The sequence below is a fragment of the Somniosus microcephalus genome, chromosome 21, assembly GCF_052327205.1.
Source record: "Somniosus microcephalus isolate GS21.2 chromosome 21, FLI_Smic_1.0, whole genome shotgun sequence".
Classification (NCBI taxonomy): domain Eukaryota; kingdom Metazoa; phylum Chordata; class Chondrichthyes; order Squaliformes; family Somniosidae; genus Somniosus; species Somniosus microcephalus.
Window position 1 is genome coordinate 34,409,206 of NC_141007.1, and position 20,168 is coordinate 34,429,373.

Consider the following 20,168-nt stretch of genomic DNA (forward strand, 5'->3'; position numbering starts at 1 on the left):
TTAGCAAAGGTGTTTTTATCCCTGAGGGTGAGAAGGCTAATCTCAATAAGAAAGCATTAAAAAATGGATGCATTCAAGAAAGCAACAGATAGCTTCCACTATTCTGCAAGATGGTAATGAGGAAGCACCAATTTAAGCTAATCACAAAATTAAGTAAATGGTAGGTTAGGAAATAATTATGGTTAGATTGTAGAATTGTCTGCCACAAACAATTGTTGAAGTAGTGTCCATACATTATTTTAAAAAGTAATTAGGTACTTGAAGGGGATGGGAAAGCGAGCAGGATAGTGGGATTAGATTAGGGGGCACATATGGGGGAAAAAAACCACTGGTGTAGACTTGATGGGCCAAATGGCCTGTCTCTGTGCCTAAATTTTCTATGATTTTTCATCTGTGGGGTAAGACAATGACCATGAAAGGCACCACAGCCAAGCCTAATTTGGTCTCATGCCCAAAGATCTAATACCTCGACTATAGATAACCATTTTGTGCTGCACCAATCTGATATTACTCTGCATCCTGTATGGTTGATTAGGTATAAAGTTGAGACACCCTAATAACATGGATCTATTTGACTGGAATTATAGCTCTCGAGTCACTATGTGACCTTAAACCATTGTCACAAGAGACACCTTCATCTCTCCTTTATAAGTAAGCTCAGTTTCCTAGACTTGAAGAAGCATCACTGGGAATAATGTCTGAGACTGTTTCTTGACATGGCTTTTTTTTACATTTTCCTGTGGAAGACAGATCATATGGACCAATGCTTCATCATTAGATATGTTAATGAATGCATCTGTCAGAGGAAGTAATGAGTGCAACTTAAATTTTGCTTTACTTGTGTGATTTTCTCACAGTGGGGTGAATATTTTATAATGCGTGTTGAATAAGAAGTCACAAAACTGACATATTACTGACTGAATTGTGTTCTCCGTTGTGCAGTACATTTGAAAACTGAACTGTTGTTACTAATGTAGGTAAACAAAATCTTTAGAAATGCTGCTGAACTTGGTTGAGCATTCTAATTTAATTTTTAATTGGTGTTTACGGCAGCTGTACTGGAAAGTCCATGAAAGATATTTTGGTTCCAGGCCACCAGCCATTAAATGCTGAATGTGTCCCAGTTGCACCATGTGATCGGTAATAGCGAGAGGCCAATTACATTTAATTCTCTAATGCACAGAAGTATGCCTCAGTACATTAATTCCTTTAAACTGAGTCTGGTTCCTTTCCTTTTAAGAAAGCATTTTCCATTTTTCATTCTCTACTCCTTTTGGAAATGTAGTCATATATTATTTGTATCAAACAAAATTATATTTTGAATATTCTCATTTATTTGAAGTTACTTTATCACTTGTGGGGTTTGTTTCTCTGGCCAATATGGCAGAGTATCGAGTTGCTCCCATTTACATGCCAACGCCACATCTTATCACCCAGTAGGTGGAATACAAAAGCAGTCCAAGTCACTATCCAGCTTTTTTTTATAGCACTATCCTTCTCTGTGGGAGCTCCTATAGTTTCTGATCAGTGTCTCCCTCTACCATCTGGCTGAGATCTGGAACCTGCCTCGTGGGAAATCATGTCTTCCCACTTGAATGTGTCATCTCATACCAGTTTCTAATGCGGAAAAGTTAAGTGCTTGGGACGAGAGAATTGGACTTCAAAAAAGAAATAGTCGTTTTGTTAACCTATAAAATGAGTATAATTAGAACTGGTGAGCATTAATAAATTTCTTCTACAGCTTGTTAGAGTCCTTGGATTAGTATAATGTTACAATATAAAGTTATATTTGGCCCTTTTATTAAACAAAATATTCACTTCAATTTGTGTTCTGTGGCAACACATTACATCAGTTTAGCTCAGTTTGAGTCATGTTTGTCAATCTGGAGCTTTATTATCAGACTTGACCAGTTCAGCAAAACTTACAGGTAACGGTAATCTTGATTGTTGTCCTTGTCCTTGACCTTATTTTAAGTAATGTGGACTCTTGAAAATCCTCATTTGCTTCGCTCGTCAAGCCCCACCCTGAATTTCTCCCCAAAATATCCTGCTTTGTTTCCTCCCATAGCCTCTGGACTGTCCGACTCCTCATCTCAGTGATTTCAATCTTCATCTTGGCTCCCCTTGCCCTCATTCCTGTGAATTCACTACCCTCCTATCCTACCTAAAACTTTCCCTCCGTATAAATTCTCCTATCCATATTGGGAGTCATTTCCTCGGCTTTGCCATCTCCCATGGCCTCTCTACTCCCCTAGTCTTGAATACTGATGAGGCCATCTTTGACCACTTCCTTTTATCCCTCACCACCATACCTCCTCCCAACCCCACTTCCTTCTGCATGCAGCGCTGGAATAAGCTCTTAGCCAAGTCACTTACAACTATACTTTTTAACTCCCAACTACCTAGCATTGGGCCTTCCATGTACTATGGTATATCTGCAGCCATCGATTTGTTTAGCCATTCCGGCACCTCCATCCTTGATGCCCTTATCCCCAGCAAACATTTGCTTTCTCCCATGCCAGTCATTCCTCCTGGTATGGCTCCTGTTTCACTCCCTCAAGTCAAAGCGGTGCTGAGAAGCATATCTGGCACAAAACTGGCTTAGACATCCATCATTAGATCCAGGTAGACCAGAAATGCACTCTTGTGCCTTACTGTCTTCTGCCAAAAACTTCCACTACTCCAGGATGATCTTAGAGAGCAAATATAATCTCCAGCTTCTTTTCCTCACTACCAACGGTCTCCTTGAACCCCTCTCCCTTACCTCCAACAACAAGTGCAAGGAGCTCATGGACTTCTTCATCTCTAAGGTTGAGATCATTGTTTAGTTGCCTTTGCTGCTGCTTCCTCCTTTTTCTTGCTCAATAAGTCAAACCTCCCCTCAGGCTCTCCCTGCCTTAGCCATCAATACGTCTCTCTCTCTCTTGCTTCTCTCCCATCTGTCCCCATGCCCACTCCAAGTTGATCTCATCCATGTGACCTTCCTTCTGCTCCCTTGACCCCATTCCCAATAAACTGCTGCCCACTCAACTTCCTTTCCTGGCTCCCATGCTGGATGTCATTTTAAATGGTTTCCTCTCCTCGGGTACTGTTACCATTCGTTTCAAGATCGCCGTCATCAGCCCCCTGTCCTTTAAAAAAAACCACACTGAACCTCTCTGTCCTGCAAACTACCACCTCATCTTCAACGTCCATTTCCTCTCTTCAGCCCTTGAACATGTTGTAGCCTCCCAAATCTGTGTCCATCTTTCCCACAACTTCCTGTTTGAAAAAAAAACAGAAAATGCTGCAATTGCTCAGCAGGTCAGCCAGCATCTGTGGAGAGAGAAACAGAGTTAACGTTTCAGGTCGATGACCTTTCACCATGTTCTCTCCAATCATGTTTCTGCACCAAAACGGCCTTAACTGAAATCACAAATGATATTTCTGTGACTGTTATCATGTCCATTATCCTTCCCCATCTGCCCTCTACCTGTATGGAGCCTTTGACATGGCTGACCATACCATCCTCCTTCACTGCCATTCTTTCATTGGCCACCTTAGTGGGACTGCCCTTGTTTGGTTCCACTGTTACCGATCCAATCACAGCCAGAGCATCTCCAGCAATGATTTCTATACTTTATCCTGGACAGTTACCTCTACGGGTTCCCAAGGATCTATCCTTGGCCCATTTCTCATCCTCAGCTACATGCTACCCCTTGGCGATGTCCTCTGTAGACATAGGGGGTAATTTTAACCCCCCAAAATGGGTGGGTTTGGGTCAGTTGGGAGGATAAAAAGTTAAAAATCTGAACCCATCCCACCTCGAACCCACCCCCTTCCAGCTTTAACGAAGGTCGGACGGAGGGTGGGCAGCCAATCAGCTCTCAGGAGGCAGGTCAATCATTGAAACCTTTTAAGGGGGCAGCGTGCCTTCATTTTAACGGTATTTCTATTTTTACCCACAGTCGGCCGCGTCTCCCAGGCTTCAGGAAACCGGGCAGGTAAAAAGAAACGAGAACGGCTTGATCCACGAGGTAAGGGCCTTTACAGCACTGCTTGTAGGCCAGGAGGAGCAGGAGTGTTTCCTCCAGACTCAACAAGCAAACCTGTAAAACCTCCACAATCATCCCCCCCTCCCCGCCCCCGGAACCGACCCCCACGATCAGCGACCTCCCCCCCCACCATGAGCGTCGCAATCCCTCCCCCCCCCCCCGGCAAACGTGCCCCTCCACACAACCACCGACCCTTCCCCCCACCCCCTGGCAAACGCGCCCCCCCACACAACCACCGACCCTTCCCCCCCCCCCAACCACCAACCCCCCGCGATCTCTGACTCTCCCCCAACACCCCCCCATCTACCCCTGAACTCCGATTCCCACCACGATCACGCCAACCCCCCCCCCAAACCACGCTTCACCCAACCCCCCAGCGATCTCTACTCCCAACAACCATGAAACTTACCTGATCCTTGGCTGCAGCCTTGTCAGGAGGCTTCCCTGTCTGACAGACAGCCAAGCCTGTCAATCAGGCTGGCTTCCGGGCGGGGAATTGTTTTTTTTTAAAAAACATGCTCGCCATGAAGTTAAAACTCCACGGCGTTCCGGGTTTCCCAACCATAACTCCTTCCCCACCCACTCCGAAACCCCGCCCCATTAAATATCAGGGCCATCGGGGCAGCTTCTACATGTATGCTGGTGACGCCTAGCTCTTCCTCTCCACCACTTGTCCCAACCCTCCCGCTGCTTTTGTGTAGTCAGACTGCTTGTACACAATCCAATTTTAGATCAGTTACAATTTTCTCAAGCTAAAGATTAAGTAAACCAAAGCATAGTCTCCAGTCCCTGCCATAACCTCCGCACCATTATCACCAAATCCAATCCCCTCACTGGCCACTGTCTCAGGCTGCAGCAGAATGTTCACAACCTCAGAGTCCCATTTGGCCCTGAGATGAGCTTCCAGCTCCATATCCTCTCCATCACAAGGACCATCTACTGCTACCTCTGTAATATTACTCATCTCCCCTTTGCATCAGCCCATCTGCTGCTGAAACCCTCATTCATGCATTTGTCACATCCAGACTCAACTGTTGCTATGCTCACCACATAATCTCTCTCATGCTTTGTAAAATTTATCTCATCTGAAACTCTGGTGCCCGTACCCTATCTTGAGTCATGTGCTGCTCACCCATCAGTCCTGTCTTCACTGGCCTACACTAGCTCCCGGTCCCCCAGTGCCTCCAATTTAAAATTCTCATCCTCATATTGAATTCCATTCACGGCCTTGTCCCACTCTCTGTAACTTCCTCCTGGCCTACGAACCTCTCTCCCCGGACTTTCTGTTCCTCCACCTCTGGCTTCCTTTGCCTCCCCCCACAACCTCTACCCCACCATTAGCGGCCATGCCTTCAGCTATTTACCCCATACTCTAGAATCGCCTCCCGAAACCCCTCCACCTCTCTACCTCCCGCTCCTCCTTATGGCCCACCACTTTGACCAAGATGTTGGTCACTCCTCCGAATATCTCCTTGGTTCAGTCTCCATTTTTTGATTACACCTCTGTGATTTGCCTTGGGACGTTTGTCTATGTTGTTGGTGTAATTGTTATTGTTATTAGAGAGTGGAAAACTCTGGAGGATTTAACTTGTCCAAATTAATGTAAGCCCCCAAAGTGCGGACCAAGTGATATACAAGGTCAACGACACCGGCTTGTTGTAAGAAAGACAGACTCAATAATTGAAGTCAAAACGGTTTATTCAGGCCTGGGGAGATAATGCTCTTGCGTCCCCACACAAGGCTCCAACTCCACCGAACCTCTTGAGATTCACACAGTTATGCACATTTTCCAAGACCTCCTACTCCAGAGGTCCAATCGATTTAAAAGTCTATACATTAATCACTAACTAGGTGTGTCTAACTTATACAAAATAGCCTATAGGATAAGTTTCACTTTTCACTGAAGGGGCCTGTAGACCCTCTGATTTCTTGGAAATGAGTCATCCAGGGCATGTGATTTCTGAGAAACAAGTCATTCCTCTCCTGGCCACTACTAAGTTTCGTTTTCCAGAAAAGGGTTATGTCAGTGTCTCTTTTTGTAAGTTTCATCTCTCTAAACTGGTATGGTCATTTCTGCAATTAAACATACGAATAATTAGTACATTTTATTTTAAACATTCTGTTGCCGCAATTGCGTTCGACTAAACGTGCCCTGTTACGCTCAATTTTAATCTCTTACTTCACAAATAGAGAGAAAAAAAACTGCTAGTTAATAAGACCATCACCAATATATAAGATTGGGCTACCTGAAGTGTGCATTTAGATAAATTCAGACTTTGGGGGGTAATTTTGACTTTGGGCGATAGTGTGAAATGGGCGATACCAGCTCGGCCACCCGTTAAAACACTTCTCCCGATTTTAATTTCTATTGACTTCAAAGGAAGCACAAATCAGGAGAGGTGTTCAATGGGTAACCGGGCCAATATCACACTTTTACACTGTCGTCTAAAGTCAAAATTACCCTCTTTGTGTTCAGCTTTGGAAAGCCTGAAGTTCAGCTATGCAAATAAGTGGCAGTAGTTCTCATTCCTGCTCTTTAGTAAAGGCTCAGTTCCTCTAAGCTGAGTCATAGGGACACCTATTTAGAGCAGGATAGCTGCTCACAGATCCTAAAATGGTAAAAATGCATTTGTTGGCCAAATTCAAGATGTAAACGTGAAATTATACAAATATAAAATGCCACATACAATGGAAGAAACTGCAGGAAAACTTGGTGACGGGCCTAATAACTGCTGCTTTTTTCACCCTACTTGGTCAAGTTTGCAGAAGTTTGGCACTTTTCAACAGCGCATCACTTAAACATTTGGAATCTAAGAAGGTCAAGGACATCAATCTAGATTAATGTTATCTGTGAATGTTACTGATCTGATCAAGCTTCCTGTTAAAGCTTCACACTGCCAGACATGACTTAAACTCAGCTAAACTGATGTGATGTGTTGCTGTGAAGCTCAAATTGAAGTGACTGCTTGATAAAGGCGATAGTTATGCCTTGTCTATATTGTAATATTCTACTTAGCTGGAAAACTCTGACTTCCCCGAATACCCTGTTACTAATTCAACAGCTCTTTACATTCTGGTGGTGGTAGAATTTATTTTTCTCTGTTACTCTTGACTTTTTCTGCTGGGCCTCCTAAATTTTCCATTGAACACTTTATTTACAGTACTGTTTTGCAATTTATTTTTACATTGGAATTAAAAACCACTCTGTGTCCCACAGCCCCTCCCCTTTCGGGTGACCTAACCTACAGTGTCCGCCATTTTTCTAGGGCTTCATTTCAAGAGGGATAGAATTGAGAAGTTGTGTTAAATTTGTGTAGAACCTTGGTTAGACCACACTTGGAGTACTGTGCACAGTTCTGGTCGCCATATTATAAAAAGAATATGGAGGCACTGGAGAGGGTGCAAAAAAGATTTACAAGGATGATACCAGAACTGAGAAGTTATACCTATTGGGAAAGATTGAACAGGCTGAGGCTCTTACCGCTAGAAAAGGGAAGGCTGAGGGGTGACCTGATTGAGGTCTTTAAGATTATGAAAGGGTTTGTTAGCGTTGGTGTAGAGAAGCTGCTTTCACTTGTGGGAGAGACCATAACTAGGGGCCATAACTATAAGATAGTCACTAATAAAACCAATAGGGAATCCAGGAGAAACCTCTTTACCCAGAGAGTGGTGAGAATGTGGAATTCGCTACCACAAGGAGGAGTTGAATCGCATCGATGCATTTAAGAGGAAGCTAGATAAACACATGATGGAGAGAGGAATAGAAGGTTATGCTGATAGGACAGATTAAGAGAGGTAAGAGGAGGCTCTTATGGAGCATAAACACCAGCATAGCCCTGTTGGGCCAAATGGCCTGCTTCTGTGCTGTACATTCTATGTAATTCTATGTAATAATTGAACCTGGTGCGAGGGCTGGGAAATGCGATGTCTTAATATAACACCCCAGCAGTTTCACCTACTTGATGGATGTTTTTAAAGTGGTAACCACCCAGCCGTACTGTGCATAGCAAAAAAAGATTGTTAAATGTTCACCCAATTTTTACGTTTTTTGGGAAGTACAATAATACTTTTCCAAAAAATACTAATTTATGCTAAGAGGGAACAGGGCAATACTGTTTCTGATGCACTTCTGATGACTGAAAATGAAAGGAACATTCTTTCATAATTTCCACACTGATAAATAATTATTTTATTTGTTTCACATTTGCGTGGGCAGGTATATGTGCGTGGCCATTCCTGCTAAATGTAGCGTTGCAAAAACTGTTCCATCTCCATGAACATGGAAGTAAGAGAAAACAAAAACCAATAGACCTTTGCAATTAGGTTAATTGCACCATGGCTTTCGAGCCAATTTATGAAAAATATTGCATTGCTGCCAAAATCAATGTCTTCTGAAAGGCTGGCTGAGTTTTGCAGTTGTATTTCAGCTATGAATATGCTGGCATTGCCATCTCCTTTCCTGTTAATGTGTTTCACAGTGACTGGTGTGCACAGAAAAGCCAGTCAAAAAAACAGCAACTAGAAGATTTTGAAGGACATTGTCCTATCTTGCCTGGCATTAATATTATTTTTATCCATGTGCAGAATGTGAAATTAAGCAAGGTGTAATAAAATTGCAAGACGTGTAAATGTACTACTGATAACTAAGTGCCACACATACACCACTCCAGTGTCATAAACAAGTACAGGATGCACATGAAAATTCACTGAAAATATTCACTCAGCTTACTGCTGAATCCTATCACAAATTTGTTTGTACCAAATATTTGGTGAATTCATTTACCTCATTTTCTTTTCATAAACAAGAAGTGTTTTTCAGAGGAAGTTTACTGTCATGGAAGTCTGTGGTTTAGTGAGTCCAATGTGTAGGTGGCTGGTTGGCATCCATGACTTGGAACGTCAATGTTTGTAAATAAGTGTAGTTGACTCCAAGAAATAAATCTTGAGTTTGCCCATGCCACTCAGCTCCCAATCGCAACGGGGCTGTTATAGACAGGAAGAGAGCAGAGATCTGCTAGCTCCTAATGGAGGGAGGGAAAACCTAAGGGAAGCCGATCAGCAAACAGCCATTGTCAGCTTCAAAACGGCTTTAGAAGCAGGTCCCCCACCTCCTCTCGCCAATCACAGGAGGTTTACAGCCAACAAAGACATGAGGGAAGAAACAAATGGATGGTAGGCAGGATGGAAAGTAACATATCCTGGAAAATGAGTTATGCAGCCAGGATGAAACAATAGAAAAGAGTTGAATTTTGCAGTTTATTATTTACATGAACAACTGCTATTGTTTAGCAGGATATCTACATTTTTGTGTACGAGTGTGCTAAAAGAAGTGTAATGTACTTGTTAAGAACACAGAACATTAGGAACATGAGTAGGCCATTCAGCCCCTCGAGCCTGCTCCACCATTCAATTAGATCAAGAGTGATCTCTACCTCAATGCCATTTAGACGCCTTTGCTCCATATCCCTTGATACCCTAACCTGACAAAAATCTATTTATCTCAGTTTTGAAAGTTCCAATTGTCCCAGTACCCACAGACGTTTGCGAGAGATTTCAACTACTCTTTGAGTGAAAAAGTGCATCCTGATTTTGCTGCTGAATGGCTTGGCTCTAATTTTAAATGTCCCCTTGTTCTTGAGGGGTCAAATTTCTGTGGAGGTCCTCCCGATCGGCCGCCATAACTTTGTTGGACGATCCGTAGAAGTCCCGGAAAAACTGCGTAAATGACGCTTATGCCATTTCTCCGGGGTTTCCATGGATATTCCATTAAAGTTACAGCAGACAATCAGGAGAAACCCCACAGAAATTCTACCCCACAGTATCCAATAGGTTTTCATATAGCTAATAAAGATCTGTTGAAGAAACAGGGAAAATACCAACTATAATCTACTTCATATTAATTAATTGCAATAAATTAGACCTGGTGACACATACTATGCCATGGAGTAGCAGGATAAAAAGTTTGCATTGTAGGACCGGAATAGATGTACAAGATGCCTGCAAGGTTGCAAAGTATTTTAGTCTTGAAATATTTTTTTAAGCTGCTTTCATTTTATGTTTTCTAACTTGATTCTGGGTGGCCAAGGTTACTTTAGTTGTGCTCATGTGGCCTTGGACTGTATAATTACCTGGAATTATTCGTGAGATTTAGGTGCATCGTTTACAGAGTCATTAGGTAGTGCAAAATAGCTATCTTTGGACTACCCCCTCTGGTATGCTAATTAACCACCCAAGAAAAGATACGATTGGTTTATTGAGCTTATTGGAACAGTTTGTTGAGCCTTACCAAAGAGATGATCAAACAACCAAAAGTATTGCTCTGTTCCATTGACATGCATGTATTCTATTTGTTAATGATTGCCATAGTTTGATCTTCCTTTGATAGTTGGTCCTGGATTTATGACAGATAACATGCCCAATTAATACAGAATGAAATCACCCTTTATGTTGATACTATCCCATATTTATCTAATGATAGGGCGGAACAGCTCACTCAATCAAACCTGCCATTGCCATGACTTCCCACAACCTGATCTTGGCCAGGTGGAGGTTAGACACTTCCTTGAGGGAGAACAAATCAGGAGGGTACGTCAAATCTGGTTGATTCTGTACACAACCTGATTGGAGAATTACATTGGTTGAAGCCAGTGGTCACGATAACTGCCAGGCCACTTAGCAGGAAAATGCTATAAGGAGATGGATGTAATGTTATTTTCTGTTGTGCACCAATTACAATGTCATTGCTTCAGCTTCCTGAATTACTGTGCACTGTTGCTTTGAAATGCATGAGAACTAGCTATGTAATTATTTAATAATGGGAAAGTCTAACTTACTTTTTTCTAAAGATACTGGAGTGCTTTAATAGGGCATAGTGGTGTATGTGCCCATTAAAATACTGTGACTGAAAGGTAAATTAGCCTCTCTATGGTTTTGGTATTCTTGCCGTTGGACACAGTATGGTTTAAATTAACCCTCTTTATGGGTGAGTACCAGAGTTCAGGTCTTTTCTTTGATAATTAAATTCCCAAGGTACGTAAATAGACAGGGAAACAGATGCCAAGCCATTGAGGGAGTGTCTGAAAGCTCAGTCAAAAAGATAGCTTTTGGGATGCATTTAAAGAAAGAGAGCGGGAAATTGAAGGGTTTACAGAGGGAATTCCAAAGAGTGTGGCCAGGGTGCCTAAATGCGCTGTTACCTATGATGGAGCAAATGCACAAAAGACCAGTGCCGAAGGACTCATGGATGTGGAGGAGGGGATGAAAGGCAGGATGCGATTGCAGAGAATAGGGTGCAGCAAGGGTGTGGAGGGATTCGTGGATAAGGACAAGGAGTTTAAATTTTATACAATGGAGGATCGGAATCCAGTGTATGTCAGAGAGGATGTGGGTGATGGGCAAGTGGACTTAGTGCAGGACAGGATACGGATGACTGCATTTTGGACAAATCAGAGTTTGTGGAGGATGGGAAGCCAGAAAGAAAGGTGCTAAAGTGTGTGAGGCTAGAGGTAACTAAAGCATATTTAAGGGTTTCAGTGGTGGAGGGACTGAGTTAAGGGGGTGGCAGACAGTGTTGTGCAGGTGATGAATGGTAGGATGTACGGTTTAAAACTCGGTTCTTTCTCAAACAGGAAGCCAAGGTATCGAATGGTCTCATGTAGTTGGAGTGTCATAGAGTCATAGGGGGTGATTTTCATTCAGAAGTTGGGAAGGAGGCCAGCCCAGCGGGCTCAGCAGGCCAATTGAGGGCCACCCGGCAACAGGTGATGTCACAGACTGAAATTTCATCTGTCAAGACGTTTTGACAGATGAAATATCAGTGTTTCACAGCTGTTTGAAGCTGTCAAACACTGGCAGTCTTACTTCTAACCTGAGTCCTTCTACACAGATTCAGTTAGAAATCTCACCGGCACAGAAAGCTGCAGGCTGTCACTTTTGACAGATCGCAGCCATTCTGCTTTCTGTGCCGGTGAGATGATGGACTCCCAAAACCTTGAGGAAGGAAGGCTGTAAAGGTAAGTACAGGTAATTTAAACTTCTTTACACACTTTAGACACACCAAACACACTTACCTTTGCACTCATGCACCCATCACTCACCTGAACACTGACATCTCGACCCCTCCAAGTCCTTCAACCCGACGGCCCGACTCCTATAACTTGGCGTGGTTTGGAGCCGTCGGGAATCCCACGCTTCAAGCTTTAAAATAGGGATTAGGCTTAAAAACTACCTGTTAACAGGCAGTTAATTGGCACAAATCCCTTCCCTCCTCGGGTAGGCGGGTCCCAGTGCGGGTTGGGGGCGGGATGGTATCGGGACCCCCAAATTCGGAACTTTAACTCCCCGCACGCCTCCAATCCCGACTCCACGGGTCAATGAAAATCGACCCCATAGAGTCATAATGGCACAGAAGGAGGCCATTCAGCCCATCACGTCCATGCTGGCTCTCTGCAGAGCAATTCAGTCAGTCCCATTCCCCCACTCTAACCCTGTAGCCCTGCAAGTTTATTTCCCTCAAGTGCCTATCTAGTCTCCCCTTGAAAACATTGAGTGTCTCCGCTTCCACCAATTCTGTCAGCAGCGAGTTCCAGGTCCTCACCACTCATTGCGTAAAAAAGGTTTTCCTCATGTACCCCCTGTATCTCTTGCCCAAAACCTTAAATCTGTGTCCCCTAGTCCTTGTATCATCAACTAGTGGGAACAGCCTTTCCCTGTCTAGCCTATCCAAACCCATCATAATTTTGTACACCTCTATCAAATCACCCCTCAACCTCCTTTGCTCTAATGAAAACAAATCCAGCTTCTCCAACCTGTCCTTGTAGCTAAGATCCCCCATCCCCGGAACCATTCTGGTAAATCTCCTCTGCACCCTCTCAAGGGCCTTCACATCCTTCCTAAAGTGTAGTGACCAGAACTGGACGCAATACTCAAGTTGTGGCCTAACCAGCGCTTTATAAAGGTTCAGCATAACTTCTCTACTTTTGTACTCAATACTTCTATTTATGAAACCCAAGATTCCATATGCTTTGCTAACCACTCTCTCAATAATTCCTGCCACCTTCAGGGATCTATGCACATTAACTCCCAGGTCTCTCTGTCTCTGCACACTCTAAAACTGTGCCATTAAGTGTATATTGCCTCTCCCTGTTCCTTCTGCCAAAATGCATCACCTCACACTTCTCTGTATTAAATTCCATCTGCCTTATCTGCCCATTCTGCTGGCCTTTCTATGTCCTGTTGCAGTCGATTGGTATCATCCTCACTGTTTGCCCCACCCCCAAGTTTGGTGTCATCGGCAAACTTAGAAATTCTACTTTGTATTCCAATATCCAGGTCATATTCTATATCAAAAAAAGCAGTGGCCCCAGCACTGACCCTTGGGGAACACCACTGTCTACCATCCTCCAGTCTGAAAAACAGCCATTTACCACAACTCGCCTTTTTCTGTCCTTAAGTCAATTCCTTATCCAAACTGCACAGACCCACCTATTCCATGAGCCTTAATCTTGTTAACCAGCCTTCTATGTGGTATTTTGTCAAACGCCTTCCTAAAATCCATGTAGTCAACATCCACTGCATTCCCTTCATCGATCCTCCCTGTTACTTCATCAAAAAATACAATTAGATTAGTCAAACATGATCTGCCTTTTACAAATCCGTGTTGGCTCTCCTTAATTAGCTTAAACCTCTCCAAGTGCCCGTTAACTTTTTCCTTGATTATTGTTTCTAAAACTTTACCCACCACTGATGTGAATGAATGGGGAGGGGAATGGAATCAGTGGCAAAAGAGCAGAGTTTATAGTGTTGGCAAAAAATGATAGCTTAAAGCTCCCTGTTCAGTTGGAGGAAGTCGTGGTTCATCTATGACTTGATGTGGAACATGCAGTCTGACAGCACAGAGAGATCGAGAGAGGTACCAGAATGGTAGAAATGGATGTCAACAGAACACATGCGGATGCTGACCTTGTGCCTGCAGATAATGTTGCAAAGGGGCTGCATGTAAATGAGGAAGGGAGGGGGGACAAGAATAAAGCCTTGGGTGACTCTGGAGGTGATATTGTTGGGCAGGAAGAGAAGCGTTGCTGGAGATGCACTGATTGTATTTGGATAGGTGGGGAAGACAGTCTGATAGAGCTCGATAATGGAGGAGAGGAAGTGCAGGTGAATGGTGCGATCCACCATATCAAACACTGAAGAGAGGCCAAGAAGAAATAGAGGGGATATGACACATGGTCACAGTCACAAAGGCACAACGTTTGGGGGGACTACTGTTTGTTTAAAAGCCGTGTTTCAAGTTGAACGTGGCTAGAGTGCTTTCCTCACTGGATTATGATGCCAGCTGGGTTGGAGTCGAACAATTTATTTGCATCTGCTCCATCACCAGAACCACCTCTTGTTACCGATTTTATTTGGGTTAGACGCCCTGACACCTGCCTGTCTTCTGGTTGTCTTGTAGGACATAAAATAGAGGGCTATTTAAATATTCAAAGAAAATGCATTCTAACAGCATTGGCAGCAAACCTCACCGTCATCCACTGCAAAATCCAACAATTAATGGTTTCTAGCATTAACAAAATTAATATCACTTTTGTTTCTCTGTAGGAACATGGAAACATCCCTTTGCATTTTTGTGCTGCTCATAATCCAGTGCTCGACAGTTTGGATGTGTCCATCAAGCTGCAATTGCACTGATTTCACGATTACATGCTTTGAAGATGAGGGCATTTCTCTTCCTCAAACAGTCACTGGCGACGAAAGCACTAGAAAGCTGACCCTGGGTGATACCTTCATTATAGATGTTTCAACTTTCAAGAATTTCCTGTTTGTCAGATACCTCGGAATTCAGCAAATGACTATTGCACATATTGGCGCTTATGCATTCAGTCCTCTCACTTGTCTTGAGACGTTTATTTTGGAGAATGTCAGCCTGAGTAATGCAGTAATACATCAAAATGCCTTTGCTGGTCTGCGGGCAAAGACTTTGTCTCTTAAAAACAATAGGCTGTACATGGTCGACCAACAAATATTTGCAGATAGTGAGAATCTTGAAGAGATTGACCTTTCAGGAAACCAAATCAACTTTATTGAGGACAAGGCATTTGCAAGTTTAACTAAACTTAAGAAATTAAACATGGCCAACAACAGGCTCATAACTGTGACGCCTTTTTGGTTCGGTGTTGCGTTTCACAACAAGACAGGTTTTCAGTTGAATCTTCTTGGAAACAACCTGACGTGTGAGTGTCAGTACAGAGGAACCATGTATAAAGAGAACGAATGGTTCAGCCAGGCTACTGCAGTCAATAATTGGACTTGCAATTGGAATTACCGCACTCCTCCATGCGATGCACCACACTTTTCACCAGTCTACAAAGAAATCTACATAACAGAATCCTCTTCTTTGTCTGTGTCCTGTGATACACATGGATTCCCCAAGCCAAATGTGAGATGGTTTCTTCCCAATGATGTGCAGGCGTTGAATTCAACAGTCTCCTCTTTTATGGAGAAGAAGAATGGCTTGTTGAATGTAACATCAGCACAGATACATTTTTCTGGGGCCTATGCTTGCTTGGCATCAAACTCTGAGGGTTCAGCAGTCGGCCTGTACCAGGTAAAAGTGGTTTCTAGGCCTGTCACAAGCACTTTTATTTACCAGCAACCCGAAGAAAATAGATTGGAGGCGATTATGATCTGGACAATCATTACAGTTGTCGTCACCGTGGCGACCACTGTATTCTTCTGTTTGATGAAGAAGGCCATCGAGTGCTGCAGGTACAACCCTGACAGGGAAACTCGGTTTAACAAGTTTGTTGATGCTCCCTGCATTCTCACCCTACCTGAAAACCCTCGACCGTTATCAGAATTAGAAGATGAACCTGATCTGAGCCAAACTACAGGCCTTGACCACTGGCAAATCCAATTCCAGCATACTTTTGAGAAAAAGTATGGGTCTTTCAAAGCATGAAAAGTTATTTGAATGTAAATGGGAAAATGGCTCTGAATGAAAGGTCTAGTCTTACGATATTCATTAGTGTGTTAAAAGCATTTTGCAACTATTTTGACATATTTTGTCAATTCAAAGCATATTTTTAGAATTTTGTATTTGACGAATATTATCAGGAGCATATTTTCTGAAAATACAATGCAGAATAAGGTTCCTTATTTTTGCAGGAGTGTAATTATAGAGAATAAGATTAAATATACCACATGCAGAATGCGACAAAGTAACATAGCACCACAGTTTTCAGGACTCTTTTAGGACCATTTTCTTCATTCTTCAAATTTTAAATCCTTTGGGGGGAGAGAATTTGATTTGCCTACTTCTCTTTGATCTTGGACACCATCTGAGGGGTAGAAGAATTTTATTCATTTATATTTTAGGTCCAGAAATACTGAAAAAGATTCAGAAATAAGGCAACATTCTTAATGAAGCCTGAAAGCAAGGTGAATTAGAACATTTCTCTTCAGTTTATAAGCTTAGAATGAGTTGGAACTTTGCAGTTTATATTACAAATATAATGGCCCCGATATTTATGGGACGGAAGCACAGGGGTGCTGGGGGGTGGTCGGAGCTGCTGGGGAAACCCAGAAATGTGGGTAACACGGAGGCACGAACTCATTTGAATTATGTTTCTCCATTTCCCGACCGGCAACCTGCAAGATTGAGAGGCAGCAGAGAGGAGGGAGGGAGGAGGAGGTCATGGCGGGGGTGTGATGATTGAAGAGATCGCAGGTCAGGGGGAGATCGTGGGGGGGGGAGTGGAGATTGTGGGGGGAGGGGGCTTCGGATCGCGGGGTTGTGGCCAACTGATCGCATGGAGGGTGGCAGGTTTGCTTGAGGAGCCGGTGGTTGGGGGGTGGGGGGCGACGCACTCCAGCTCCTCCTGCCCCACAAGCGGTGCTGGAAAGGCTTTTATCTGCTGGGTTTCCTGAGCCCTCAGAAACCCGGCCTGCAGGCGTTAAATCTAGAAGTCTGTTAAAATTTAAGGCACGCAGCCTCAACATATTTAAATAATTGACCTGCCTTTCAAGAGCAGGTTAGTCGCCCGCCCCCAATCTGTCTCCATTAAAACCAGATGTGGGTGCATTCGAGATGGATTGGGTCAGGTTTCAGATTTTTGAAATTTTAACCCCTGCCAATCGTGGGTGGGTTAAAATTTCCCCAATAAGTTTGCCTCAAAAATAGTAGCAAAATGCTAATATTTTGGGATAATAATATCTTTGATCTAAAGATGCATTAGGTTTCTTTGAGAAATATATCATGTTAAAGCATAGTCAAATGCATAATAATGGATATGGCACAGATATATGTATATGCTTTTAAAAGTTACAATTATTCTATTTACAATAATGTCATGAAAGATCTTCATCTATGCAAACTTTTTTTGTAGATTGCTAATAAATTTATTATGTAATGGAAATGCTTAATCAAATTTCAATTTCAATGCTATTTTAAAAAATATATTTAAGATGATTGTATGTTTTATGGTATATTGTACGGATAGGTTAATTCTCACAGCAGCCAGCACTGGGGACTAAATTATTATCTCTTGCTTATGCTTGAACTAGCACATTGTGATCATTGTCCTTGTTAATTTAAACTGTGAGTTTACAACTTTATACTTGTAATGGGCTTGATGCACAGGGTTTGCCATATGATGGTAGAATGCACCTGATGAAATACATTTATAAAGTGGATGCGCTGTGTTTTAGTGGAATTTTCAGTGCCTTTTAATGTGTATTTTGTTATTCTGTATCTCAGCAATAAAAGGGAACATCTCATAGAATCCTACGGTATTCCTGAATTCATTTTGAAGATAGTATAAACACTGCAGGCAAGCACATTGGGGTAGATTTTCATTGTCACTATAAGAACATAAGAAATAGGAGCAGGAGTCGGCCATTCGGCCCCTTGAGCCTGCTCCGCCATTCAATAAGATCATGGCAGATCTTCTACCTCATCTCCACTTTCCTGAACTATCCCCATATCCCTTGATTCCCTTAATATCCAAAAATCTATCGATCTCTGTCTTGAATATACTCAACGACTGAGCCTCCACAGTCCTCTGGGGTAGAGAATTCCAAAGATTCACCACCTTCTGAGTGAAGAAATTTCTCCTCATCTCAGCCCTAAATGGCCGACCCCTTATTCTGCGATGGTGGCCCCTGGTTCTAGACTCCCCAGCCAGGGGAACATCCTCCCTGCATCTACCCTGTCAAGGCCTGTAAGCCACTATCTGGGTGGTAATCTGGCGGATCCATTGTGGAATGAAAATCAGGTGGGTTCAATAAAGGGCAGCTGGGCAAGCTGCTCCACCAGATCACTGCCCAGACAATGAAGACAAAATCAGCCCCATTTTCAATAACCTCCTCCCTGTTGCTTTCTTTATGGCACTCTAAAGAAATTTGACACTTGTTTTTCTTCTCTTTTTGAACATCATACTGCCTGTGGAAGTGATGAATAATGGTTATGACATCCAATTAATTACACTTCCAGTGTGTAAAATGTGAGCCTTTCCTGTGTACATAGTGTACTTGGGATGTTCATTTAAAAGGGCGCAAACAATGTACCATCATCACGTGGATAGTAATGAATTGCACCATTCATTATTCTCTGTCTCTCTCATATGCACATTTTTTTGATTTTCCATTATCTACTGATCTACATCCTGGTTTGAAAGCACCCTCTCTTCTGACCCTAACGCACAATAAAACAGGTTCTACAGTTTATTTTATTTTTGGAGGACTGTCCTCTGCTGACAATGAGAAGAGAGAGGATCTGGATTATCATGGGCAATTGGAGAAAAAGAACATCAGAAAAACCACCTCCTGGGATCCATTCCTGCAGCGAAGTGAGCAGAGGTCGAGGCCAGAAGGAAGAAAGAAGCAGTAGAAATGGGCGTCGACCGTGGGCATCCACCCCTGTGTTGCGGAGTTGAAGATTGCTGGAGAAGCTCTCGAAAGCGGGGCCTGGTTCCTGTCGACGGTGCTTCAGCTAATCGGGCTGGTGGCAGGTAGTACACTGATCCTTCCTGGGCTGCGGCGGTCGCGAACTCGAGCGGGTGGCTTGCAACGGGGCCAAGCAGCGTTGTCGGGAAGAGGAGAGAGAGAGGGTGGAGCACACAGGGCGCGGCTGGTGCTACGAAGCCGGGCTGCGTATAGACCCGAGAAGAGGGAGGCAAGAGTCCCACAGGGTTGTTCCACGATGGGAAAATATTTTTTTTTTAAAGAAATATTAAACGCGCAGGAAACCGCGAGGAGCTGCAGGTTGCAACAGAAACCGCGGAAAGCAGCGCTAGCAACAGCGGGGAAGAAGGCAAAAGCGCGGGAAGCGCCATTTTGTTAAATCGGGGAAGAAGGCAAAGCGCGGGAGGCGCCATTTTAGATTTGCAAGATGCCGAAGACTGGCTGTATCACTGCTTTTGATAATACAATAGAGGACTGGACCACGTATGTGGAAAGAGTCGAGGTATATTGCGAGGCAAATGAAATAGCCGATGAGAAAAAGGCATCGGTATTGCTAAATTTAATGGGCGCTAGAACGTACGGCCTATTGCGGGACCTGATTACTCCAGCCAAACTGAAGGCGAAGAGTTTTAACGAAATTGTTGCTGTCCTACAGGAACACCTAAACCCTGCACCGCTGTTGATAGCCGAAAGATTTAAATTCCACAGGAGAACTCAGCATAAAGATGAGAGCAATGCTGAGTACCTTACGGAACTACGCAAGCTATCAAAGCACTGCCAGTTCGGAGCAGGACTGGCAGATACACTACGGGACAAATTTGTCTGTGGACTCCTGAGTGAAGGAACACAGAAGAAGTTACTCTCAGAGAAACAGCTGATGCTAGATAAGGCTTTCAGCGTGGCAGTATCGTACGAAGCAGCAGCCAGGGGAGCTGTGGAAATTCAACAAAAGCCATAGGAATACGACACCCACGAAATGACACGGGGATTTGCAAAATGTTATCGCTGCGGCAGAACTAACCATGACCAGAAGGACTGCTGGTCCAAGGACAAAATATGCAGGCAATGCGGAAAGATGGGACACATTGCATTAGTTTGCAGGTCTGGGAAGAAGACCAGTGACAACAAAAAGGCTACTAAGGAACCATACAAGAAAGTACAAAAGATGACAGA

At 43.4% G+C, this 20,168-nt stretch overlaps 1 protein-coding gene across 1 annotated transcript in view; it reads left to right on the top strand.

Annotated features, from left to right (window-relative positions):
* The window catches only part of LOC147102693 (leucine-rich repeat and fibronectin type III domain-containing protein 1-like protein), a 59,783-nt gene extending 43,013 nt beyond the window's left edge, over nucleotides 1–16,770 (top strand). Inside the window, exons 3-4 of the mRNA XM_085963411.1 lie at nucleotides 10,513–10,619; nucleotides 14,634–16,770. Coding sequence (XP_085819537.1) covers nucleotides 10,513–10,619; nucleotides 14,634–15,993 — 1,467 coding nt within the window. The 3' untranslated portion in view covers nucleotides 15,994–16,770. The remainder of the gene's footprint in view (nucleotides 1–10,512; nucleotides 10,620–14,633) is intronic.
* Nucleotides 16,771–20,168: the final 3,398 nt, after the last annotated feature.